The following is a 27,704-nucleotide window of genomic DNA, read 5'->3' as shown; positions in this document are numbered from 1 at the left end:
ACACAATTGACCATGGTTACTATTACAATATTACTGTAGGAAAACATCATGGTTACTGTTGTAACCTCCGTTCCCCCGAGGGAAGGAACGAGAAGTTGTGTCAAATTAAGTCACACAAGGGGTCTTACTGGGAGGCCAAACATACCTCTGAACCTGAAGGCCAATGTCAAGTTGGCAGACATAATTTGCATGCCCCGCCCCGGACATACGGGTATGAAGGGAAGCGGGGCAGCGAGTGCCAGTCAGGATTTTGCACTGAGGAGCCAAAAATAAGGTACGGCCATTTACAGTGGTAGGTCTAGTGCTGTGGCAGGAGGGACATAACGTCTCGATCCTTCCCTCGGGGAACAGAGGTTACAACAGTAACCATGACATTCCCCTTCTGTCACTCACTCGACATTGTGTCGAATGAAGTGACACAAGGGGTCTCATATAAAAAACGCAATGCACTGACCGTGTTACGTGAACTGCCGAGACAGGTGTAAGCAGGCTACTGCATGCTAGAGGCAATTGTGTCGGCTGCACGTAGCCCTCCCCAACGCCCCAAAAGAGGTGTCACATACAGACCTTAGGTTCCCGGCACCCTTGAGGTGCTAAGGTGCTACATGACTTGCATGGGAGAACGGCGCACACCGGCTGTATAACCCAGGGAGTAAGGAAATCGCTCTTTATTGAGAATGTGGGTGCTGCAGCCCGAAGGCGGTGTGGCAAATGAAACAAGGATTATCCTCCCGGCCTTCCACCGGGGGACGGAGTGGTTTTGGTACCAGCTCTGGAGCAAATGTCTGACTGCCTGGGTCGCCCATCTCAGAAGCGCTTCGGAGCTTTCCTAGTCCTGTCCAGTCCAGCCTCTCACTCACGGTGCCCGGGAAAGCATAGCGGACATCTGTGCGTCAGCCTCAGACTGGGCGAGCAGACCCGAAGTTGGCAGCCCAGACATGTCATCAGCATCAGATGCCGCTGTGACGCTCTCCGATGCAGCGGCGATGTCGTCATCCAATTCTGGGGGCTCAAGGGAGAATGCCGAGCTCGGACGGAAGCAAGCTAGCGTGCCGGCGGGCGGGTGGTTCGTGGGATTTACCCGGCGAAACCGAGCCCGTCGTCATCCCCAAATCACCTTCATTGCCAGCCGGGTCATCCTCAATCCCGTGGGAAGAAAGAACGAAGTGGGGGGGCGGCTCAAATGGCTTTCTCTCGTGAGAAAAGAAAGCCGCGACCGCAATGTTGCCATGGCTATGTTCTCACACTGAGAACATGAACCATTCATACAACAGCAGTGCTTAGCGCCAGTAGAGGTGAGTGGAACAGTGGTGAACTCAGCTTGCTGTTGCACAACTGTTTGGCTCCGAAGAAAAATTCTGACTGGCACTCGCTACCCCGCTTCCCTTTAGACCTGTATGTCTGGGGCGGGGCATGCAATTTCTGTCTGCCAACTTGACATTGGCCTTTTCTCAGGTTCAGATTTACATTTGGCATTCCAGGAAGACCCCTTGTGTCACTGGGGTCACAACGTCGAGTGAGTGACAGAAGGGGAACTGTGGTTTCAACCCCCCCCAAATGTCACCATTAGATATGCTGTTATTTTAGTGTGAATTTTCTCTAGAAGCTGTTTGTCTGATTTACTATCATCACCTCTACATGATACTGATGCCTATAGTTTGAACGATTTTTCTGACAGTGCAAGCGCTTGCCTGCTTGTGTCTTTGTGCCTGTTTGTGTTAAAATGAGCGGAAGAAGAAATGAGTACCCATCCTGCACAAATATTTGCTAATATAGCCTAATCCTTTTTATTGCACTTTGAAGATTATTGTTCTTGTTTATGGAAACCAAATTATATCTCTAGTTAAAACATTTTTTTATAATCGCTATTTTTGTGTGAGGATCGGTATTTTTGATACAACATCAGTATCGAAAGTATCGATACTTTAGAATCGATCCGCCCATTCCTAATTAACAGTGGGTTAAGACTCACTATTAGAAATGGGCGATAGCACTTATTTTCTTTTTGATCCGAACCCAATAACTTTAAGTCCAATATCGTCGATACCAATACTGATACTTCTATTAAATAGATTTTTTTTTTGCAACAAAATGGGTCATTTAAAACATGTTTTAGTCATAATTTAAGTCATTATTTGTAATTTTTTTTTTTATTATTTGTGAGCCTTAACAAAAAATTATTAGACTTCTGTTTTGTTTACCCTTATAAAAATGAATCATGGTTTCACTACAGTAACTATAGTTTAACCATGGTTACTTCTACAATATTACTGGAGTAAAACCATGGTTTCAGCCCAAAAAACAAAAACAAAAAAAAACAAAGCATGGTTACTACAATATTACTTTTGTAAAACCATGGTTAACTATTTTATTTGACTATTTATTAACAACAATTGCCCACAATCTCATTATAAAAAATTTCACCTTTAGATATGTTGATATTTTAGTGTGAATTTACTCCAGAAGCTCTTTATCTTATTAGCTATCATTACCTGTACATGATACTGATCCCGAAGAAGAAATAGTTCCCATCCTGCACAAGTCTTTGCTAATATAGACTAATAATTTTTGTTTCAATTTGAAGCTTATGATTATTGTTCATGCTCATAGTAAACAAATAATAATATCCCTAATTAAAAAAGAATAATTTAAGAATTGCTATATTTTTGATACAACATCAGTAAAGTATCGATACTTTAGGATCGATCTGCCCATCCCTACTCACAATGCTTTTCCCAACATTCTTCCCAGTATTACCCATGCTATAATAATTTTAATGCAAGCAACAGAAGTACATGCAGTATATTAATGCCAGATGAAATTCAGTTGTGGTGTGGTTCAGCAGTATATTATCAGTATAACATTAATATATGTCCAGCACTCTTACAGTGTGATGGATTTGCAATTCTAATGTCACCAAAATAGATTATAACTTCACACTGAGTAAATTCTGTGTATGTCAAAAATTAAATACAAGGGTAGATATTTAAAGTGTACTAAAGTATACTTGAAATAGTTCCATTTTAACACAACCAAGTATACTGAACACATATTTAGTTGCACCACAGCATTGCTTTCGGGTAACTAAAGTAAAAAAAAAAAAAGGAGGAAATTAGTTGTTCCAATTTAGCAGACTTTATACCAATTTATAGCTTGCCAGCAATACACTTTAGAATACTGAAGCACACATGAATAAAGTGTGCTTAAGTATATCATTTTTTCACTAGGGTAGTAATATAGGAGATAGGAACTTCTAATGCCAGGAAATGAATTGGGTGATACCCAGACTTTCCTATGGCTGAAACAAATAAGATTCTTTATTACTGTAAAGCCTTGCATATCATATTTGATACATGATTTTCTAAAGCCTCCACCTCACCAACCTGATGATTACTTGGCTAAACAATTCTGTTGTATGAAATGTCCTATGTCTATTCCTGGTAAAAGTTTCAGTGCTCTTTTGGAAGTAGAAAACCTTGGTTGAGTTCCACATGGCATAATACCTATACCAGTGTTAATATTCAATACTAGGATGTCGATTTTTGAAGACCCTATTTTGACCAAATCCCAGATTTCTTTTAAGCTGATAAAGTGGGACACAGGGAAAATTATTCTCTTGAAAATGTCTACATCTACTTGAAATACATCTTTATATTTTCATATACACTTTCACATTATAACATTAAGTTAACTTATACTTTTTTATAACCTTAACAAGATTTACCTCATTTTCATTTTCTTAACCATTACTTTTCCCACCAGTGGTCATGAAATTAGTTCTGCCTCACATCCCAAAGTAAAATCACCAATTTAAAACCTCAAACAGATAAAGGGACAGTTGACACACAATTTTTAATTCTCTTATCATTTACTCAACCTCATGCTCCAACAAGCACATAATGGCAGGATAAAAGTTATCCATAAGTGGTTTAATCAATGTCTTCTGGAGTGATCTAATCTGTTTTGGGTGAGAACAGACCAAAATGTAACTCCTTTTTCACTGCACACCTTGCAATTGCAGTCTACTGAACAGATCATTATTTCAAGCTTGATTACACTTACGAGTGCTAGATGGTGCTGGGAAACACAAGCTTGAAATCATGATTGCCAAGGAGACAGCTAATGTCAAGATTTACAGTAAAAAAGGTCTTAAATATTGATCTGTTTCATATCACTTATGAAGACATGGATTTAATCACAGAGTCTTATGGATTACTTTTATCCTGCCTTTGTGTGCTTTTTGAACTTTAAAGTTTTGGCCCTTAAAATCACACATCTAGGATGGTATGAGGTGATGAGAGAATTAACATTTTTGGGTCAACTATACCTTTGATTGTTTACTCCCCAAAGATGAATTTAGTAATGATTTATAATAATTTAAGGAAATACATATGGATACAATGTGGATCAAGCTTAAATGTCTTTTGTCACATTACCCATATTCACCCTATATTATGAAATTTGCAACATTTACAATCCACATTAAACATGAAAACACCACTAGATAGAGGTGACACATGACTGCACTGAGAAATGTAAACGTGTTACAGGTTTACTGTGTTACACCAGAAAACGCTTGGCTTTGACGGTCAAAAAAAATACTAAAACTAAAATAAAAACTAACTAAAACTACAAAACACTGAGAAAACTAAAATTAAATTAAAACTAACAGACAAACTGTGAAAATAACGAAAACTAAAATACATTTGTCATATTATCATAATCATAATTTTATGTTAAATTATAATTAAATCATAATTTAATAGAAAAAATAAATAAAAACTAAATTAAAAATACAAAACTATAATAACTCAGACCCACACTACTCTTACTATTTAAAATAATAGTCAGAGTTGTATGTATTTCCAAACTTGAAATACCATTTCCATAATGTCAGTCTTCATACTGTGATGCATATGTCTTTTTGCTGTGAAATATTTTTCTGATTTTGAAATACAAGTAACAATCAGGTTTAAGTTGTTACTATTATTTAAAAATGAGTATTTCCTTAATTGAAGCAGCTTGTGCTTGGATAAACTTTTGTCCATTATTTTATAGAAAAAATCACATAAAAAATGTGTGTATCAAATATGATCCAATAGGCTTGTGAGGTATATCTCTCAATCATCATTCCATTCCATTTATGCCCACCACAATGAAAAATGCCAAGCTTTGAAAATACTGAAATATAATTTTGTAAGATATATTTAAAGTTGGAAGCATTGAGACCGCAAATTATAACATTAACACAAAGAAACCTCGGAACATGAATACACAGGATCAGGTTTGGGGAGTAACGGAATTCATGTAACAGGATTACATATTTAAAATACAAAATATTAGTAACTGTATTCCACTACAGTTACAATTTAAATAGTTGGTAATCAGAATAGTTACATTCAAAAAGCATTTTGATTACTGAAGTGATTACTTTTGCATTTAATTCAAATTTTTCTAATTGAATATTTAGTCTATTCAGTTGTAAAACATTTATCTGTACATATGATGCGTGGAACGTTTGAACAGCAGTGTAACCCTTTCTTATAAAGTGTTACATTCATATGAGCAGACAGAGGGCGCTTTTACACTGTTATGAGTGAAAAGGTGGATATGATGTCATTGAGGAAAAATAAGTGGCTGTGTACACTCTGTGGAGTTTTGAAATATGTTCGGAGCAGCAGATATAGTTAACCTTGTGTACATTTTCATGTGAGCATTTAGCTTGATGCTAAGATAAAATTCTATTTCTATCCTTTTACATGCATGTTACCAGCCCCGATTAAATTAAATGTTCGATCATACATATATACAGTATGTCTATTTTTTCTCTCTCTAGTAAGACCTTTGATATTAGGGCAAAGATATTTTGCAGTATATCTTTGCCCTAATATCAAAGGTCTTACTAGAGAGAGAGAGAAAAAAGACACACTGTATATATGTATGATCGAACATTTAATTTAATCGGGGCTGGTAACATGTATATTATTCTTAATGATAATTTTTGTTTTGTTTTCCTAAAATTAAAGCAAGATAAATTTACTTTGCATAAGATATTTAGGCTTTTTTCAGAATGTATTTTTAATATAGTGTATTTTGTCATTTTACTGGCAGCTTTCACTTGTTATTAACTTGTTTATTGTCAAAAAAAAAAAAATTCTGCGAGTGCTGAAGAAGTAATCTAAAGTATTCAGATTATGTTACTGACCTTGAGTAATCTAACTGAATACAAATTACATTTTACAGTATGCATTCTTTACCCAGAGTAAAGTATGAACAGTGTGAATTTTGAAACTATCAACTATTAATATAATTTTATACTGCTTGTCTGGCTTTATAGGGTTAAAAACATGTAACATCAGAGAGGGCTGATCTGAATAGTATTGGGATGTGAAAGTTCACCTTTATGTAAGGCAAAAGTTTCCGCCTTATTGTTAAGTGTTGTCTATGTTATGAAACTGTGTTAGATGACATGGAGAAAGTGTCAGAGTAAACTGTTAATGTCAGGTTAAGGTCTATTTCAGATGTATGGAAAATGACAGCCCTGCAAATAAACTACATGATTAATTACTGCAGGCAATAACTCTTTATAAGAGGCAGCACTGGCCAGCCAATATTGTAAAAACAATGATGCTTTCAAAAAGCTAACCAAATGCCTGTTCAATGCTTAGGTAACAACATTGTAAAGCTACTGAGGCCTATGTCTTATTCTCTGTGGGAATAAGAATAAGGGTCTCATGATGTGCATTATAAAACCTCAACACACCAGAATTGGTGCTGAATTCCACACACACAAAAGATGTTTAATCCCAGCGAAACTATCTGTTACTATGGGAGCTTTAAATTGACCTGCAAACTCCATAAATGTAATCCTAGCTAGGGCACTATTTTTCTGAAAATACATAAACTATCTGCTACTAAAGTTTGATTTGGCTTGCTGCCTTAAAGTCTTCTGTGGATTCATGATTTTATTTTTAGGGTTTTGGTGACAGATGTAGTAGGTAACAAATTAAAGTTAGATTTAAGTTTTCATATGCATTTTGTTATTTGTCACATTTTCTATAGATATAAGCGACATAAATTTACAGGTCCTACCTACTTGAATGGGGGAGGACCGAAACCTCCAAATTGGTTGGTCAAGATTACCATCACATAGCATATTTCAAATCAGGAGTAAAATCTGACAACAATGGTACCATACAGTAAATTTAGCTTCTTTTGCTTAGGACACGCTAACAAAACTTATTTTTCAGGCTAGTCCAGCTAATGCGCACATCAAGTTAATTGATCTAAAACGTAACCATCTCTTTTACCTGTACCTGGATTTCCTAGTCTTCCCAGTATACTTCCACATTTTACTCTTATCATTTAAACTCTTTACTATTTTTTTCATATTTATATTTTCTCTTCATCATTTGTTTTGCTTAACATAAGTTTTAAGTCATTAGACTCTTTGTGGTCATTAGATGCACTCCGTAACTTTTGTCTTTGTGTCATCTTGGACATACACTGACACCTAGTGGCTTGGATGCAGCATAATTTAAAATCAATAGTTTTCAGTTTCCGATGCCATGGCCCATTGTAGAAATGTAGAATTCACATTCAGCCATGATTACTTTAATCAATGAGTGAAAGTGTCAAATAACAGGAGGGTTAATTAGATTAAGCGAGTAGTTTTCGGCTGGTCTGGTGAATCTAACATGGCAGCCCCCATGTGCGGACCCTCTCCATGTAGAATAAATCAGCGATTATACGGTTTCTGGTGTGACTGGCGTCATGAGATCCTATATATATTGCAAAATTACAATTCATGTCTTTAGGAGTTAAAAAATTTAATGAGAAAAAATAAATAAATACTGAGTGCACCTTTAACACCCAGTCCAAAAGCTGAGTTCATATTATGACTATGGATTCATCCACACACCAAAAGGAGCCAAAGCAGGGAGTCTGTGCTGAGGCAATCAAATACAAATGTGTCTGACAGCAGGAGAAACACGCTTCTCTTTGTCAGAATCTTATGGAAAGGTGATAGAAACCCATGGGACAACTGGTGAGCAGTGCGTAGGTTCTCAACAGAAAGTAGAAAGCAGGGTTCTCTCACAGTGACCCATATGTTCACAGCACCTGTTGAGCTGGTAATGAGCAGAAGTTTTCCCTCTTTGTCTGTAACTGCCAGCATATTTCCACCCACTACAGTCTCTAACCAGAAGAGTAATGAGTCGAGTTACAAGTATGTCAGACAGAAACTGTGTCATGTTTCTATCTTCAGTGGAGGGTGTATGTGCACCTGGTGTTTGGGGGATTGCCTCACTTCAAATTTAAGATGAAGAGGTTCCACAGAAATAGAAGACTTTTTTTTTGTGAAAGATGGGGGTGCATTTAAATCCTGGTGATCGATCTGTAGGTCCTCAAATCCTTAGAGAAACTCAGATTCTCTAAATGTATTTAATTCAAAAGGACGTATAGAAAAAACCCTACCTCTGTTGGGATTAAAGGACATTCTAGTGGCTGTCCTTAAGGTGCACTCAGTAATTTTTTGTGTTTTTCAGTGTACACTGCAGAAATGAATTTGTTAGGTAACCTAAAAAAGTGATAGATGTGATAACAGCTTGTGGACATGTCATATGGATTACTATGTAATGTACTTTTTTATGCTTGTTCAAGCTTGAACACCCCAGTTACTATTCACTTTTGTTGTATGGAATAGAACAGCTTGGACATGCTGCTAAATATCTTCTTCATAGTGTTCCACAGAAAATAATAATAATTAAAAAAATGGTTTGGAGTAGATGATGAGAGAATTTTCATTGCTGTGATAAACTATCCCTACTCTGTCTTGGTTCTTGATGTGCAGACCACATACTGGATACATAAACACACATATATTTATCTTAATACATGAATCCCAAAAGATTTGCTATCGTGATGGCATCACGACTTATCTGTTGTTTTGCATTAAGTGTATGCTATTGTTTTACAGTTATTTCATTCAGACCAGTAGAGGATTACTCTAATGGTGCCCTCCGATATAATTTATAACTATATTTGATACTACATGATACTATAATTATATAGAGCTTTCATCTTAGACATACACAGGCTAATGTTTGGTTTAAAAAAAAAATAAAAAAAAATAATTACTTAATTGTAATGTGAACTTGAGCCACAGTTTAATATACAATTAAAATATTTTCTTTATGTAAATATGTCTTCTTCTCTAACTGTAGCCAGTGTTGTCTTCATGTTCCGTATTTGGTCTTTCAGCCTTGCTGTAAAAATAGGTAATAGCGTCATCTGGTGGTGGCACTAAGATGAGCCTACAAGTTGTCAATAAATACACCTTCAATTTATGCAACTGAACACAGACACTTGCATACAGATGGTGCAGAAAAGCTTAATGTGTCAATCAGACAGAGCTGGAAAGTAGCGGATTACAACTAATCTTGTTACAGAACTGGAGTACATTTATCAAATTTTTTAGGTATAAATAAATAATAGTACTTTTACTTGAGTTGATTTTTGAAGTACAAATATTGCATAATATTTAAGAATTTTTGGGAAGAATAACGTTATAAGCGCTAAATCTTTTTATAAGCTAAAATGCGCTGTGCACGGCACTATGGAAGCCCACAGGGCACAGCATCATGAGCACTGTCATAAGTGTCCTCTCTTCTCTAGCTACTCCAAGACTTTCTGCCCTGTCACTAGACAACTTGTTGTTAACACTTGCTACTACATTTCTAAAACAAACTTTTAAATACTTTAAAAAGATAACAATGCTAATAGTGATGGAAATGAAAAGGGACTGGGGCAAAAATGCCATAGAAATTGACAAAAATATCCCAGAAATTCAAAAGATTGGGGCAAAAATTGCCCACGCAATGAGTTTCCGTGTTTTATTAATAATATCTGATATAGTTACAGTTACATACATTGGGATCTTTTCCTCCCACATCAGTTCAGTATTGTACTCCTGTGTTAAATTCTGTTAGCCCCTCTTGTTCAAAATAAACTGCCCTAGCGGATAACACTCTTGCTCACGGTGCTGTACTGTACTTCCCTGCCCTCTGCTGCTGTTTATGTGTCTGAAAAGCCTCACCCGCTAGAGGCCAAAAGTGCACAAGGGATGGATTTTATATAAAGAATGTGTGAGAAATCACAAAACATAATGTAACCGAATGCTACAATTTACTTAATAATAATAATAATAATATCTCAATATGTTAAATAACCATAATGTTAATTAAGACTTTATTATTACAACTGTAATACAATAAAACAATCATATCTCTCACTAAACACTGTGTGAAATGTTTATTTTTGCCTTAAATTTTATTCAGTTGTAGGAGTTGATAACAGTTTGCTTAATAATCTCATTCCATATCTGGATAATTGCAGCAGTATCATGGCGGATAAATGTCCTCCTCTATGATATTGCATTATTTTAGTTTTGTACAGTACGTTAACTTAATAGCCAAAATACAGTACTGTGCAAAAGTGTTAGGCACATAAGATGTTTCACAAAATCCTTTGTCTTAAGATGGTTATTTATATCTTCAGCTTTAGTGTGTCAATAGGAAATATACATGTTACACTACCAAAAATTCCTTTTGCAAATATATAAGAACAGAAAAGAAGAACAGGGAACCCTGCAACAGATGGCATGACCCCAACAGAACCCCCCCACTGACCATCGAGTCAGTCTTGGATTGCCTGAAGAGATAGAAGAAATGGAGACAGCCTAAATAGATGCCAAGATGCTTGGAACATCCTATTTACCAACAAACAAGAAGGTCCAGGTGTACCTATGATAATTGGTTCTGTTTTGAAGGCAAAGGTGGTCACACCAAATATTGATTTAACTTGTTTTATGTTTACTGCACCTTGTATGACATTAATTGATATATGAAAACTATTTATGGCATGATTTTTGAAGACATCAGTTTTCACAAGTGCCTAAAACGTTTGCACAGTACTGTACTTGGACATACGGTAATGAGAATAAACCTGAAATAGGAATGTGCTTCAGTCACAATGCACATTATGTAGTTTAGAGATGATTTGGAGTCATTTAGAATATCACAAATGACTATTTCTATTTAAATAAATGTTGTATTCTTAAAATGCAGCAATGCAGGTCTTTAGCATTTAGAAGCTGCTTGTTTAGGACCTGTGAGGTGTCAGTTTCTCAAACTAGAGACTGTGGTTTACTTGTATTTTTGTTGTGCACCTGGCCACCCACTCCTCTCTCTATCCTGGTTAGAGATTCTTGTAATGCATGGAATAGCCTTCATCTCTCTAAAACAATAGTTTAGGAGCAAATAGAATTTCAGGAGATAAGTGTTTGTGAAAATTATTTTTTTGCCTTTTTTTTTGTTTAGTTTTTTTGTGCCTTTTTTAAAACCAAAATTTGACTTGCGAGTGAAAAGGAACTTAATACCTAAGCAAATGGGCAAAAAACCCACTGTATTGGGATTTACGTATGGTAGCGCAACCATTTTCAATTGTTCTAATAATACGAATTTCCTGAGTACCAAATTAGCACTTTAGAATGCTTTTGTAAGAAATAGGTACATATTTGCCATCACGGGTAAAGACATTTTTTTCCTTAAAACAATTATTTCAAATCTTAATAATTATTTGCAATTATTGATTTTGGCAGTATTTTTGATCAATTTAATGCATCCTTGGTGAAAGGAAGCATCAATGTCTTTCAAGAACAAATATGTCTTTGTGTTCTAAAAATGGAAGCATATATACTACAGATAATATCATTTTCATAAAGTAATTCGTAACATAATTACTTGAGACTTATTTACTAATATTTAAGTCATTCAAGTGAATTATTTCTTCAGTAGCAGTACTTTTACTAAATAATAATAAAAAAAAATCTGTACTCTTTCCACCACTGCAGTCAGAACACTAGAACTCCACTTTTGGCACTATGCATTAGTTCTGAAAAGTAGGCTGATATCACGCCACTTTACCACATCCTCCACATTTCATTATTAATAATAAAAACTATATATCCTTTCTTATGCTAAAATTAGAACTTTCCTGACCCATGACTTATATGTGAAATAAAACATATTTTATATCTAAAAAATAAACATTTTATTTTTCCATTATTTATCTTCTTCGTCTTATCTATGTACACATTTTGGTTGGTTTAAAGGTTTTTCTGTTATTATTATTATTTATTTTATCTTATTTATTAAAAATAAACTGTACTTCACCTGTACTTCTTGTCTTTATGTGACTTTTCATACATAGTTCGATCTGGGTAATATTTCACATCTTATTGAACATTTATCTAGACAAAAATCCACAGTTTTAGCACAATGTGTGGACTTTTCAGATGGTCCCTTACCCACTGTAGGCAAAATTGATTTCCGATTTCACACTGACACCATCTGACAGGTGACAACCCTAGAACACTTTTCCTGACTTAATGGGTGGTTCTTGGCCAATTTAAAATTCACAATTGTGAAATATCTGGCAAATCAAGATCTTGTTAATCACTAGAGTTAGCTTTATATAAAATCAATAGAAGTCTAGGCTATGTCCTCATTTACAGAAGATACTATAGTTAAGTAAACGTACTTGTGGTGGTTAACTTAGCTTTTAGAATTTAGCTAAATCTGACAAAACCTCCATTTGGGGATATCTTGGGATATGATGAAAGTTTTCTTTAAGGGGTAGGGTAAGGGTAAGTCCATTGTATTTATAGCCAGTGTTGGGTAAGATACTTAAAAATAGTAATCCACTACAAATTACATATTATTGATCTAAAAATTGTAATTATTATTTAAAATATTTAATTTTAATCAGATTACTTTTCTAATTACTTAATTGGGAAATCAATAACATTTTACAGGTTAATTTCTAAAACACTTTTCCGCTCTACAAATTCAAAATAGTGTGTATATTTCTTCCTTGTTCATTGTAACACACAAGCTATACACACAGCACCTCACATTTCTCCTTCACAATGACTCTGACAGGACGATAATTAATGTATTCTACATAAACAAATATATAAGAAATAAGCATAATCCTATAATGTACTTAAAAGAAAATAAATTAATTGAAAGTCAGCAACTGTAATTTTTCCATGCTTTATGGGGACTTTTAATAGACATAATGGTTTTTATTCTGTACAAACTATAGATTATATCCTCTAACCCTAACCCTAACCCTACCCCTAAACCTTACCCTAATAGAACTTTCTGCATTTTTACATTTTCAAAAAACATCATTTAATATGATTTTTAAGCTGTTTTCCTCATGGGGACCGACAAAATGTCCCCACAAGGTCAAATATTTCAGGTTTTACTATCTTTATGGGGTCATTTGGTCCCCACAAAGTGATAAATACATGCTCACACACACACACACATACACACATACACACACACACACAATTTCCCCAAAAACACTAGCTTCCAGCATGGTGAGAAGCTTTGGAGACCCAGCCCCTCTCCCCTCTTCTATTACAGCTGAGTTCTCCTCTCCATCCCTCCACTCTCAGTCTCTCTCTGTTTCAATCTTTCTCACACTCACACGCTGGTGTGACTATGAATGGTTGATTGTTACGAGGCCACAGCGTGTTTATCAAGCTTTTCCAGCTGTGTTCTGCAGGGCAAGGATGAAGAGAGCAGAGAGAAGAAGAGGAAGAGAAGATTACACCAAAACAGACAAACAGAACCACTGCCTTCACATTCACACAGCTCTATACTGAGCACAGAAAGAAAGAGAGAGAAACAGGAAAATAATGAAACAGTGAAAGGAAAAGGATTTGATTTATGGAGAAGAGGAAAATGAAGGACCTAATATAATTTTTAAAACAACAGCCTAAGGCATGGTGAAAAGAGGAAAAGATGGAACTAACAAAAAAGTATCACGGTACAACCATGGTTTTTTGGAAATGGTACCATTGTCGTGCAGTGGTTTTCTTTGAGGTACCTTTGAGTACCATGTAAATACCAAGGTACTAATCTTTGGTAACTACTTACAATAATGCAATGGTGTATATCGGGGTGTCAAAGACATGGCCAAATCTAAGGAAACCGATTGTGATGAGGAGTAGGGTGTGGAAAGGCCGTGATGGACCCCTGCCAGCACTGCCAGCACTGATCGGCGGGAGAGTGAGATAAGGGGCGGCCAGAGACGCCGGTTTGAGAGTGAGAAGCGCACGCGGCTGTGCTGCATGTTTGTATGTGTTGGTTTTAAGTTTATATCATTAAAATTTATGTTTATTGTTCAGCCAGTTCCTGGATGGGCAAGGATGAGGCAGGAACTGGCTGAACAGTAAACATAAACTTTAATGGTAAACTTACGGACCGGCCACGCCCTCCTCCTTGTCACACTGATCTATACCACAGTATGACATTTTTGTTAAAGTAAAATTCACCAAAGGTTAATTTCAGTTATATAGAACATTACATGTATTATCCTGAATAAGGATGTTTCTGTATGGCCCAAAATGTATATTTACAGTACCACAGTATTGCCATCTGATAATGTCACTGCACCATGTTAAAGCCACAGTCTTATTTGTAAGATGGGAAACAACTGAAACAGCTAGTGTAATAATTGCTTGTGGGTGTTCTTTGGGCTTTAATCCTAAAAAGACTGTAGGAATATTGAAATAAAACCCTCGGAAACTGACGAGTTCTTCTCTTAACCCTTCACCGTTCTTTTCTTTGCTCTTTTTTTCTTCTCTACTCTCCTTTACCAAACACCCCGTCATAATAAAAGTCCTCACAACAACATCCACTACAACACAGAATAGATACTGCTGAATTTACATCAAATATTCAAATACAACATCAGCATTCATCTTTCAACATAATCTGGTCAACTCTTACACCAGTATAGACCGCCTAATAGCTGTAAATTGACTAGAGCAATATTATCAAACTTTGTTTGCTCTTTAAAATTATCTTATTGGTTTTGTTCAATGAGGAAATCAATCAGAATGCACCTGCGTCCCATTAAGGCATCCACTCAACCACTATTCCAGCTCCCACAGCAACGGGCCAAAAACACACACCGAAGATTGGTACTGAGAGCCCTCAAGAGTAATGTATCTATTGACTTCTGTGCTTTCAGCCTGTATAGAACACGTCAACATCACTCCCTGTAACTGTAGCACTTCCTGAAAGTTTCAGGAAGGTGATTAAATCCTGTTCAATGCAAATCCATATATACATTCAAACACAAGTGCGTTATGCAAATTGTGCCCCCAACTATTCCATCCCCCATCCACTGCATTCATGCCATGCTTCATTCCAATGACTCCCAGTATGTGGGGAGTGCAAAAATATGTTTTGCACTTGTCTCAGCCAATCTTTACAATTATTTCTTCTTGAGATGTCAGGTTGGGCTAGCAACAGTGATTTTGTGTTAACCAGATAACCTGATGGATAAGTGCACTATGTTTGGTGGTTTTAAATACATCTGTTTTGGATTTAAAACTAATTCTTTTTCCATGTACATGAATGTGTGGAAAATGGTTAAGTTGCTATCCAAAACTTTTTAGACCTCTATGTTGTTGAAATGGAACAAAATGGAACATTGCATGGCCCTGTTGTTAACTGCTCCCAGTTGTTCTTGCAAACTATAAGATTATCTATGTTAAAATGACAGGACAATGCCACTAAGATTTTCTTATTGGTCGGTCCCAAAGCTCATTATCTTGCTGTATAAAGCACTCGGGCCTATAACAGCCAGTGTGTATCTGGGCACTCTTTGTATGCTTCCCTGATCATAAGTAGGCATAAAATCTCATTTAATTTTTAAGACACCATCCTACTTTTTCTCAGTTGGTATCTCCCTATGGAGTTGCCATATGACACCAATGTCATATGACATTATGAAGCCCCTCCCCCTGCCCTGAGGTGACTGTCACAGCGGTTAGTCAGACTCAGCCACCAGACCGGGATGCAATCCGACTGTATATTTGAGCATGCATTTGTGTGTATGTTTGTATGGAGGTAGGTTGTAGCTCATGATGTTGCTGGTGCTGCTGGCTTTTGCCAATTGTATCCTAAACGTGTCTTTTCTTTTCTTTAATAAAATCTTACAGTGAGACACTTAAAATGGAAGTAAATGGGGACAATTTTGAAAGGTTTAAAATGCAGAAATGTGAAGCTTATCATTTTATAAAAGCACTTACATTAAATATAAAATAAATTAATTGTCATTTTACAGTAGTTGTAGGATTTTTGCTGTTACGTCGTCATAGCTATGAACTTGTAAAATTTGGAAAAAAGTTCACAAAAAATGTTAGTAAGCAATTTGATCACACTTAAACAATTGTAAGTGCCTCACTGTAACCCAGATTTGTGAAGAAAAGTCAATATTAATATTTGTGTTATCAACATTATGCCTTGAATGCTGTCGTTTGAGCTTAAAGGTATGGTTCACCTAAAAATGAAAATTCTCTCATTATTTATTCACCCTCATGCAATTCCAGATGTGTATGACTTTCTTTATTCTGCAGAACACAAATATTTTCAGCTCTGTAGGTCCATACAATGCAAGTGAATGGTGGCCAAAACTTTGAAGGTCCAAAAAGCATATAAAGGCAGCATGAAATTAATCCGTATTACTCCAGTGGTTTTATCCATGTCTTCTGAAGAAATATGATAGGTGTTGGTGAAAAACAGATAAATATTTAAGACCCTTTTTATAATTAATGTCCACTTTCACTTTCACTTTCACATTCTTCTTTTTTATTATTAGGAAATTTACATTCTGCGGGCATGTCACCACCAACTGTACAGGGAGGAGAATTTATGGTAAAAAAAAGGGCTTAAATATGGATTTGTTTCTCATCCTTTAAACTACCACATTACCACATTATTCCTTTTATTTTAGTTAAATACTAAAGAACAAGGAACAAGGAATACATTAGGTAAAAAAACTGTGCTGTAATATGTTGTGATTCAGTGTAGCTCTCCAGTCTTTCCTCTGTTTTGTCTTATCCATGTAACAAAAAGATGGGCCATGAAACCATTGGCTCCTGTGAGTGCAGACTGGAGATCAGAAAATACAGTGAGACAGCCAACCTTTCACGGATGAATTTCTGCACATTGTGCACCAGCAGCCTAAGCGCATGTGCCCACAGCCAGTCAACCTTTTCTCAGTGAATTGAAAGAAATATGATCACCATGTAGTCAACCAACCATTCCTCTGTGAATATGTAAACCCGTGACTACACCTCACTGAGTCACACCTGCATATTCTCAGTGGTCTACCAAGTGTAATGTCAGTTCTGGAATTCAACTTAGAATTTTATAATGTCTAAATTAATATCTACCATCAGTCAACAACCCACTTATTGAGACAGGTAAAATATTAGATTTTCAAAAGGTATTCTAAATGTAGTTTAATAAGCTCACTGAGACAGATCTAACAGATCTAGAATCAAAGGTACCTTGCTCAAGGTTTGCCAAACAACCTTTATGTGTAATGTGTATTGTTTGAATGGGTGACACTTGTCTTTCAGAGCCATATCACTTCTACACCCCAATAATTGGTTAATTATCACAAATAATGGCTCTTGAGAGAAGAGAGAGAGAGAGAGAGAGAGAGAGAGAGAGAGAGAGAGAGAGAGAGAGAGAGAGAGAGAGAGAGAGAGAGAGCTGTGCAGGAATCACTGAGGGAAAAAACTAAGAGAAGTCATTTTGGCAGAGAGGGAACTAGAGGGGCAGAGACAAGCCAAAGACCTGCAAATAGTAAGAGAAATAAAGACAGAGAAAGGAGAGAGAAAAGCCACAGTGTGACCAAAAGTAATTAAGACTGCATGTTTCCCCAGAGATAAGATACTCGTTTTTGCAGAGGACACTTCAAATAGAGAGCAGGGAGATTAATTTTCTCAGGAGAAGATGCATCACTTTCCTTCAATTCAATTGCAATAATTATCCAAAATACAGTTGCCACTTATGCCTGCCTCACATTTGCATAGCTTAGGGCTGTTTATAGTTGCTGTTTTTATTTTTCACTATTTCGTCCATGCTTATAAAGGAAACAGAGTGTCTATTTGCAGCTCGGAAGCATCTGCCACACAGCAGAGATATTTGCACCCCAATAGTCTGATGGAACCACAGAAATATACCACAAATGAATCAATAGATGTTGCTGCAGTGATGAGGGGTGTAAAGACAGTGTGTGAATGCGTACTGTTGTCCTAATGACTGCGGTTCGAATCTGTGCTTTGTCCCATTCTTTTTTCTATCCAATTTCCTGTTTCCACTTAATATTTCCTTTAATACTGCTTATAATAGTTAAAAATGAATATATATGTTGATTTCATCACAATGACTTGGTCACGGTGAATGTCGAGGAGTGCAGAGAAGGGTTTGATCCGGAGGCAGGGTCTGTCTATCGCACTCGTTCCTGCGTAAAAGTATGGTTACTATAGTAAAACCAAAGTTATTTTTGGTAAGGTAAAGTTATGGTTAGGTTAAGGGGTAGAGGTTAATGTAGTGTTTCTGTGGGACTCTAAATATACACACTGCAGTGATGCCCATACTGTATGATAGTATTTAAATATTGGTGCAATTAGTATCTACCATTATTTGCACCAGGGTTGGGGTGCAAATAATATCTACCACTATATGCACTGGGTTGTAAATAGCAAACTGTATACTATTGTTTGCACCAGGGTCCAAATAGCATCTACCTAAAGAAAAAAAAGGGGTCTGGAAGAGCACTTGACCTTGTGCAGTTGCTGCAATAGGTGGCATTTGTGAAGCAAGAGCAATTGTTCCTATTGAACATAAACTATGACAATATGTGACATGCAGTAGGTAAATTTAGAACTACCGTTTTTTGAAGTAATTCATAAAAAATCTGCAACCTGCAAATTAAGTTACAAAAACACATTACTAATTTTAACATACTTCTATTCTATTCCATTCACAATTTCATCTGTAAGCCAGGCTGTACAAAGTCAAAATGCAGAAACATTGCCATTGTGGAGTCAAGCAGGTTTTACTGAGCTGACCTAGCACAGGGCACCTGTTGTACTTGACGCAGTAACATTCTACTAGTTTTTTTTTTTACACAAAGAAAAAAATATACCCGAGTAATAGCTAAGTATATGTCTTTGACATACATGTTACATGTAAACAGGTCTTGCTTATTTGCCGCGTTTCTGCTTATAACTTAGAGGAGGTGATTCTCTTTAAAATGAGCCCACACACAATGTAATCGGATGCATAGGTCTTTAGATAAAGCACACAAAGCACAATGTGCACGCAGCAGTTAATGTGCTATCTGGCTAAAACCTTTCCTGGATCAGATGACTTTACCGCAAATGATGTAGTGAGTTGCCCAGCATCATGGATTGCTAAACCAATTGTATTAGGATTCAGATTACTGCAAACTGAGGTGGAAGTCATCCAAATATGGGCAGAGAGGATTGTTCACTGTATACGATCACATGGCTAGCACTATATGACTGACTATGTGATGCTCAAATGACACAGAATGGAACTGAATGAGATCTTGTTACTCATGGCTGCATGCTTTGGAGAGAGAGAGAGAGCATACTTTTAGTCATTGTTGCATTTGCATGTGCAATTAGTTCTCATATACAGTTATTATGTTTTATTTGTCTGGAGCAGTTTTTGGACACTAGGATAAATTATTTATGTAATGCTATAACTTTTGATAGCTTTGTCATATCAACAAACAAATTGATACTCACCTACAAGTGACACTCACAAACTGCCTTATTTACAGGGGGTTATTAAAAATAATTAAAAAAAATAAATAAATAAAAAAAATATATATATATATATATATATATATATATATATATTTTTTATATAAAGTAGAACAGATCTAAACCAAAGCTCTCACTTTTACATATTTTCCAAAAAAATAATAAATAAAAGAAAGCAAAAAAGTTAATATTTAATGATCTCACTGGTAAGTCATGTATCTGTAATAATACATTTCCAGTTCTCTCAATGAAATACTTAGCTCAGAGGTCAGTTTTGGCGGTCATCTCATAATTTACTCAATAATACATTGACTAATTGTTTATGTTTGGCACTTAAATGTCAGTAAAAACAAAACCCCCGCAACGTGGTGACTGCTGTAGCATTATATAAACCCCAAGACTTCAGTCCCTGTTCATGGGATGTGCGTGCGTTAAATGATCATGGCAACAACGAAAGATCCAATATGACACTAACTTATGCGGAGTAATTTAAACGTTTAATATAAATCACAAGGTTGTACAAAGCGCATTCAGTACAGATATACAAGATTCCCATTCAACATGCCCCATGTAAACCTGATTCTTTGTGCGCGCGCGGATTAAGTGTCCAATTATAATGGCTTTATTGCATATATTTAGTCAAAACTGGCTACAGCACATGAGACACATGATAAATCAGATACACACCTGGACCAAGTTTAGTGAGCCAATCGAAATAATGGTGAAGGAAAGATAGTTAGAGACAGGTGAGAGGAAAAACGCGTGCTTTACGCACACTTACCCATTCCACAACACGAATAAATCCCAAAGGTAATTTAAACACTTGGAATGTCCCCAAAGATACAACCTGTAATAACAGACGAATATGTTCAAGCGCGCAATTTAATGTAGTTTGAAAGGTTTTATTAGATATATTTCTGTACAATTTGAAGATTTCTCTGCATTTCTGTAAGATATGATGCTGCACCAACAATAGGAACTAATTCTTACTTGGTTTGCGGTTTCCATTTTCTTGTTTGAGAGAAATTCGCTGGAGAGTCGGATAGGTCAAGACCAAAACAACGCTAAGTGAGTGATGTGCCAGCGTCTCAGGCGCAAAGCAAGGGAATCGGATGTAATCGCTCTTACATACGGAAAAAGCCGAGTGTCTTCGGCATTAATCGCTACTCCATACGGAAGGAGCCGGATATCATCGACATAAATCGCTCTTTGATATTTACAGAGACGAGTGTCTTCGGGAATAATCGGTCGTCAAAACGGAAAGAGCCGAGTATATTTGGCATTTGGAGACACTCTGGGGCTCCTTGGAGATTTACAGGGATTGGATTTAATAAAATGAACCGTGGCCATAATGTCTGTTTTTTTTTTGTTGTTGTTTTATTTTTTTATTGGATAATTATTATTTATTTGCACTATAAAATATAGTGTTTTTGACAATAGAATGGTTTGTTTTGCTGACTGGGCATCAATTATTATTTAAATTGTTTGAGAGAATTCGCAAATAAGTGGGACGAAGCCAGCTATTACTCTCAAAATCAGCACATAAGCAGTTTTTGTGTTGCAAAATAAATACATAATTAAAATATGCTTCATGTTTACTATGTTTGTGTTTTTTTTCTGTTTAACATGCAGATTTCATGTGTCCAGTGACATTTTCATAGGGCTCACTCAAGTGTGTGGAAACATAGTACAGAATCTAACTAATTTGTATTGCATAACCATGATCTCCTTCAACTCGACTGAGAAGGCTGGAGAGAGAATCAAGATAATAAAGTGAAAATATGCTTGAAGATGTAATGCATATTTTGACAGACCAGACTGAGAGCTGCATTTGAAGCTTTCGATTTGAAGTATATATATATATTTTTTTTTTTTTTTTAAAGAATAGTTACTTTAAATTAATAGATACTTTTTAATTAGCAAAACCATTCAGTGAAAAAGGAGATGGAAAAAGAAGTCAAGGGGAAAGGTAAGAAAGAAAGAAAGGAATAAGTGTAAATCTGCCCTTACAAAAATTAGGCTATACTGTGTGTACACTAAATGTCCATCCATTCTTGACGTATATTATATACAGCACTATACATTTTATACTGTAAACACTCTTCACAGTTTACCAAACGCACAAAGAAAAAAAAGCTGAAATGACAACAATTTCTTGTTTTAACACACAAACTTACCTAATTTCACTTAGATCATGTGCTGCTTAGAGGGACAGTCATTGAGAATATGAGGAGAAAAAAGACATGCGGAAGTTTGAATGTCAGAGTAAAGCCTACAGGGACAGGAACCCTAAACAGCTTTTTTTTTTATAAGACACTGTTCATTTAAAGTTTAGTGTGTGTTAGTGTTTGCATGTGTACTTGCATTTGTATTTGCCAAAATGTCCAAGGTCAAGTCTACCCCAATCACTGTCCTTTCAGTTATATGAGAAAGACCCTAAAGACACACACACACACACACACACACACACACACACACACACACACACACACACACACACACACACACACACACACACACACACTATAACACCTGATGCCATCTCAGCTGTAGCCCTTGCCATTCTTCAACACAAACAAAGGACTCTTGGAATCCGCAAAATAACATTTTATGAAATTGTGTTTCCATGTAACTGAAGTATAAACCTAACAACCTGAGTTCATCAGCACACTGACCTTATTACACACACAGACAGGTGTCCACACCATTGACACTTTTAGGTCTGAGACAGCAGAACACCCGTGTTCAGCTCCCTTAGAGGACAAACAAAAGAGAATTGGTTATTTTTCAAAGACAATTTGGCACACTCAATGCAACAGTTAGAATAAAACATACAGAATATTCCTTATAGGAGTGTATCATATGTACACACTTACAAGGACGTAACCACATATTCAGGATTGGGAGGGACCAAATGTAATAATTTAATAACAAACCATGGAAAACCCCCATATAAGTAGACCACCATTATAAATATTTTGGGGGACATGTCCCCCTCAATATCTATGGTGATTGCGGCCCTGCATACTAGTATATCACTAAATGCAATTACTAAGTAGATAGGAATTAATTTATTTTAGTTTATTTTATTTGTATTATACTCTAATAAAAAATGCATTATTCAGTGTGATTTATTATTATTATTATTAATAAAACAATTGTACTTAATTAATCGCGAATAATACTCGCGACAGTAATACGATTTTTCCGTAAACCATTAGAGCAATTTTAAGCTTAAAGTGCAACATCCGTCTGAATTTTTGAATTTTGTCTCAGTCAGCAGGGTGCTGTCAGCGCCGCTTCAGCTGTATTGGTAACACGGAGCTGTACATCTGATCAAAGACATCTGGAAGTAGCAGAGCGCAGTGTTCTTGAGATGGGTTTTGTAAAGTTTCAGACTACATGTATCTTCACAATGTCCTAAAAATACGCCGTTTGTGGCTAAAGATGCTGATAACCAGTATAACGGGATGCAGTAACAGTGGGAGCACCAAAAATGTTTGTCTGAAACATGTATATATGAAACACAAGAAAATGTCCAGACAGATTCATATAGGCTTTGGACTGTATGCCAGTGATAGCAATAATATATACAGTATATTATAATATATATATATATATATATATACATATACTGATGGGCAAAATTTTGCTCTTATGGAAAGAAATTGGTACTTTTATTCACCATAGTGGCATTCAGCTGGTCACAATTTATAGTCAGGACATTAATAATGTGAAAAATTATTATTACAATTTTCTTTTCTTTTCAGAACTTCTTAAACTACCTCAAAGAGTTCTCATCAAAAAATCCTCCACGTGCAACAATGACAGCTTTGCAGATCCTTTGCACTCTAGTGGTCAGTTTGTCCAGATACTCTTTTCACATTTTCACCCCATGCTTCTGGTAGCACTTGCCATAGATGTGGATGTCTTGTCGGGCACTTCTCACACACCTTACAGTCTAGCTGATTCACACAAAAGCTCAATGGGGTTAAGTTCCATAACACTCTTTTCCAATTATCTGTTGTCCAATATCTGTGTTTGTTTACCCACTTTTCTTTTTGTTTTTCTGTTTCAAACGTGGCTTTTTCTTTGCAATTCTTCCCATAAGGCCTGCACCTCTGAGTCTTCTCTTTACTGTTGAACATGAAACTGGTGTTGAGCGGGTAGAATTCAATGAAGCTGACAGCTGAGGTCATGTGAGGTGTCTATTTTTCAAACTAGAGACTCTGATGTACTTATCCTCTTATGTAGTTATACACCTGGCCTTACACATCTCTTTCTGTCCTTGTTAGAGCCAGTTGTCCTTTGTCTTAGAAGACTGTATTGTACACCTTTGTATGAAATTTCAAGCATTGTGTAGCCTTCATCCCTCAAAACAATGATTGACTGATGAGTTTATAGAGAAAGCTGTTTCTTTTTTTGCCAGTTTTGACCTAATATTGACCTTAGTACTTGCCAGTCTATTGTACACTGTGGCAACTCAAAAACAAACACAAAGACAATGTTAAGCTTCATTTAACAATCAAACAGCTTTCAACTGTGTTTGATATAATGGTTGATATAACTGTTTTTTACATCAGTAATGTCCTGACTAGACTTTGTGATCAGTTGAATGCCACTTTGGTGAATTAAAGTACCAATATCCTTCCGAAACAGCAAAATCTGTACATTATTCCACACTTTTGGCCACCAGTGTATATATATATATATATCAAAAGCCACGTTTTGTGTCATCTGATCAATGTTTTGCTGGTCTGGCAAAATAACGCAATGCCTTTAAGGTATCTGAAATAATTATATCATCAGATATCCATATTATTATATTTATTACATATTACATCTATAATTAGGCCTATTTTTATTTGTATTTATTTGGGGGCCTTTTTCATAAATATTGATATATGCAATTAACAAGTATTAAATAAAAGTAACCGATTACATGTAATTTGGATTACGTAATCAGATTATGAAATTCACGTGTGATTTGATTAAATTATATTTTAATATTCTCGTAATCAGACTAGACTACAGTTTCTTTTTATGGATTACATGATTACATATTAATAAGGCAATGGCAGTATATTGCTCATAATTTATTGATCAATATAATTTTTTCAAAGTTTTCACTCTAAATCAGCCTTCCTACGATATATGTTCTGTAACTCATCGAGAGTTTTTGGAAGAGAGGGAGAGGGTTGTGAAACTGCACACAGACCTGATACTATGGTTGCCATTTGGAAGATATTGCTTCTATGATCATTAAATTCGTAATGTTGCAATTGTTTTATGCACCTAAAATGAACTTGATGTCTTAGTGTAATGTTTAATGCACTTTCAAACAATTTTACAAGGAGCTGTTTTAGTGAGTTTTTTTGTTGTTGATAGCAATAAAGAATGGAATATATTTTCCTTCCTCTTTGTATTTCTATGTCAAAATGACACAAGATTATTCTACTCAAATGCAAGTGACATAAAATAAAAGAGTTAGGTTGGAAGTAATCCAAAAGTAATCCAAAAGTAATCGGGTTAGATTACCCTGGATACATTATGCAATTTTTTTTTATGTCATTTGTAATCAGTACTGGATTTCAATTCAGAAGTAATCTGCCCAGCACTGGCAATTAATTGTGAATAATTCTATTAAAAAATCTGCATATCATGTAATTAACTGCATATCATGTAATTAACTGCATATCATGTAATTATCTCTTAATTGATTGACAGCCCTAAATGTAAACAATACGTAATGCATTGTGGTGGTGGTGTAGTGGTCTAAGCACATAACTGGTAATCAGAAGGACAATGGTTCAAACCCCACAGCCACCACCATTGTGTCCTTGAGCAAGGCACTTAACTCCAGGTTGCTCCAGGGGGATTGTCCCTGTAATAAGGGCTCTGTAAGTTGCTTTGGATAAAAGTGTCTGCCAAATGCATAAATGTAAATGTAAACAATTCATAGACGATTTCCAGTAGTTTAGACTTTATAACACAAGGTGCCAGTTTCACAGTTTGTAACACAAATAGGCACAACAACAAAATAAACCTCTAATTAAGCCAAATTTTTGTATACCTCCTTCTAGTTACGCTTTTGATGGACATTTGCAATGTCCTCTGCTGATGTTAAATTTCTAGCAATAACATATATACTTACAATCATTTCAAGCATTCGTTGTATACTATGTCATGTAGATTGTGTTATGTAATACCCTTTTACTATGTTGCCATTCACCCTCAGGTTCAGCAGAATAAAATGTGAATATGTTGGCATAGTGCCACTGGTCAGTCCTAATTTATCTGCTTGAACAGAGGCTGTATGTGGCATGACTGGCATCTGGAGAAAGTGCTGCACAATAGAACAGACATAAGCCCCAGGAATCTGCACGCATGATGGAGCGACCTGGGGAACAATCAACATCCTTCTTTTTCACACTGCAGCACTCGCCAAGAAGTTATTATGGCAGTGGCCAAGACAGTCACTTAACCTGCACTGAGAGTCTGAGAGGCACAGCACAGCTCTCAGAACAAATACGACATGGTTGGATGTCATCATTGAGTTGTGTCAGCAGTTGCCATGTTGAATTAGCTTGTAACTCTTATGGTGATACTGGTTTTGTCTTCATGCAGACAGTGCACCTGAGAGGCAGAATGAAACATTACATGGATTTTCCTTGACTTGTTAAAGGAAGAACATTGTTTGGTTCTGTCCAAGCTTTGGCAATTTAGTTGAAATAGTTCACCCAAAAATGTACATTCTGTCACTGTTCACCCTAATGTCACTCCAAACTTGTATAACTTGTTTTCTTCCATGGATCACATAAGATACATTTTTAAAAGGTCTTCACAAGGTTTATTTCCCATAATACAGGAGAATAACTACTCCGGTCTGTCAAGCAGGACAAAGGACAGAAAACAAACAAATAAAAAACACAATAAAACCACAGTAAATGTAACCATATGACTCACTATTTTTCAGGTTTCCTAAGGTGATATGATCACTTTAAGTCAGTGTTCCATTTTTGGTTGAACGTTTCCTTTCGTGCTGACATAAAACCATGACATTTTTAATCATGGACCCATTCTACACAGTTTTCTTTAGCATGCAAGCGGACCGTGGTTCAAATCCTGACCCCTATATACACCTTTTGTGTATATTACACCTAAAATATTTTAATTAACTGCATCTAATCTTGAGAGCCAGTAATCACCATGCATTTTCATTTTATGGAAAATGAGCCTTGACATTTTGATAATAACTCTGTGTTCCACAGGGGAAAATCCTGAGGCACTTAACTCCAGGTTGCTCCGGGGGGATTGTCCCTGTAATAAGTGATCTGAAAGTCGCTTTGGATAGAAGTGTCTCCTAAATGCATAAATGTAAATGAAACACCCATGCATTAAAGGCAGGGGCATAGGAAACTTTATAACTGAGGGTGACCCCTCACTTTTATAAAAAAAAAAAAAAAAATTGTGGTTTGATTCTTTGGTTATGGCTGACTGGACCAATGTTTGAAATGTTTGACAGGAGTAATTCAATTAAATGAGAATTATTTTGTTTAATATGAAAATTGTTATATATACATGGTTTCTACGTTTTAGTTCTAATGATTAAAGTAATATCGTAAAAAAAATGCTGATGTTCCTTAAGAGTTCAGTTGATATGCTTTCATTCAAATGATATCACATATTCTTAAAAACATAAAACTAAATCTAAAATTCTTTAAAATTGTGGTATTGTGAAAAGAGGCAGATGAGAATTAGAATGTGTCACCCCCAGATTTCAGATAATTCCTACACCCCTGAAAGGGTTCAACCTAAAGCAAAATGTGAGAGACTGGAATTGTACTGGGTAAATGCATCATCCATCCTCTTATTCTGCATCACTAATCTGGCGGAAATAATCAGGATTAAAATTAGCATTCTGGGGGTGAAATGAGCATAAACGAGAGAAACCAAATGATTAGCAGTT

At 35.9% G+C, this 27,704-nt stretch overlaps 1 protein-coding gene across 1 annotated transcript in view; it reads right to left on the bottom strand.

Moving 5' to 3' along the window:
- The window catches only part of synpra (synaptoporin a), a 42,884-nt gene extending 22,114 nt beyond the window's left edge, over window positions 1-20,770 (bottom strand). The window contains exons 1-2 of the mRNA XM_052100917.1: window positions 20,726-20,770; window positions 20,517-20,582 (exon numbers count right to left, since the gene is read on the bottom strand). Coding sequence (XP_051956877.1) covers window positions 20,517-20,582; window positions 20,726-20,743 — 84 coding nt within the window. The 5' untranslated portion in view covers window positions 20,744-20,770. The remainder of the gene's footprint in view (window positions 1-20,516; window positions 20,583-20,725) is intronic.
- Window positions 20,771-27,704: the final 6,934 nt, after the last annotated feature.

This window comes from Xyrauchen texanus, chromosome 32 (genome assembly GCF_025860055.1).
Source record: "Xyrauchen texanus isolate HMW12.3.18 chromosome 32, RBS_HiC_50CHRs, whole genome shotgun sequence".
Taxonomy (NCBI): domain Eukaryota; kingdom Metazoa; phylum Chordata; class Actinopteri; order Cypriniformes; family Catostomidae; genus Xyrauchen; species Xyrauchen texanus.
The sequence above is the reverse complement of the archived record's forward strand: the minus strand, read 5'-3'. Positions and strand labels throughout refer to the sequence as shown.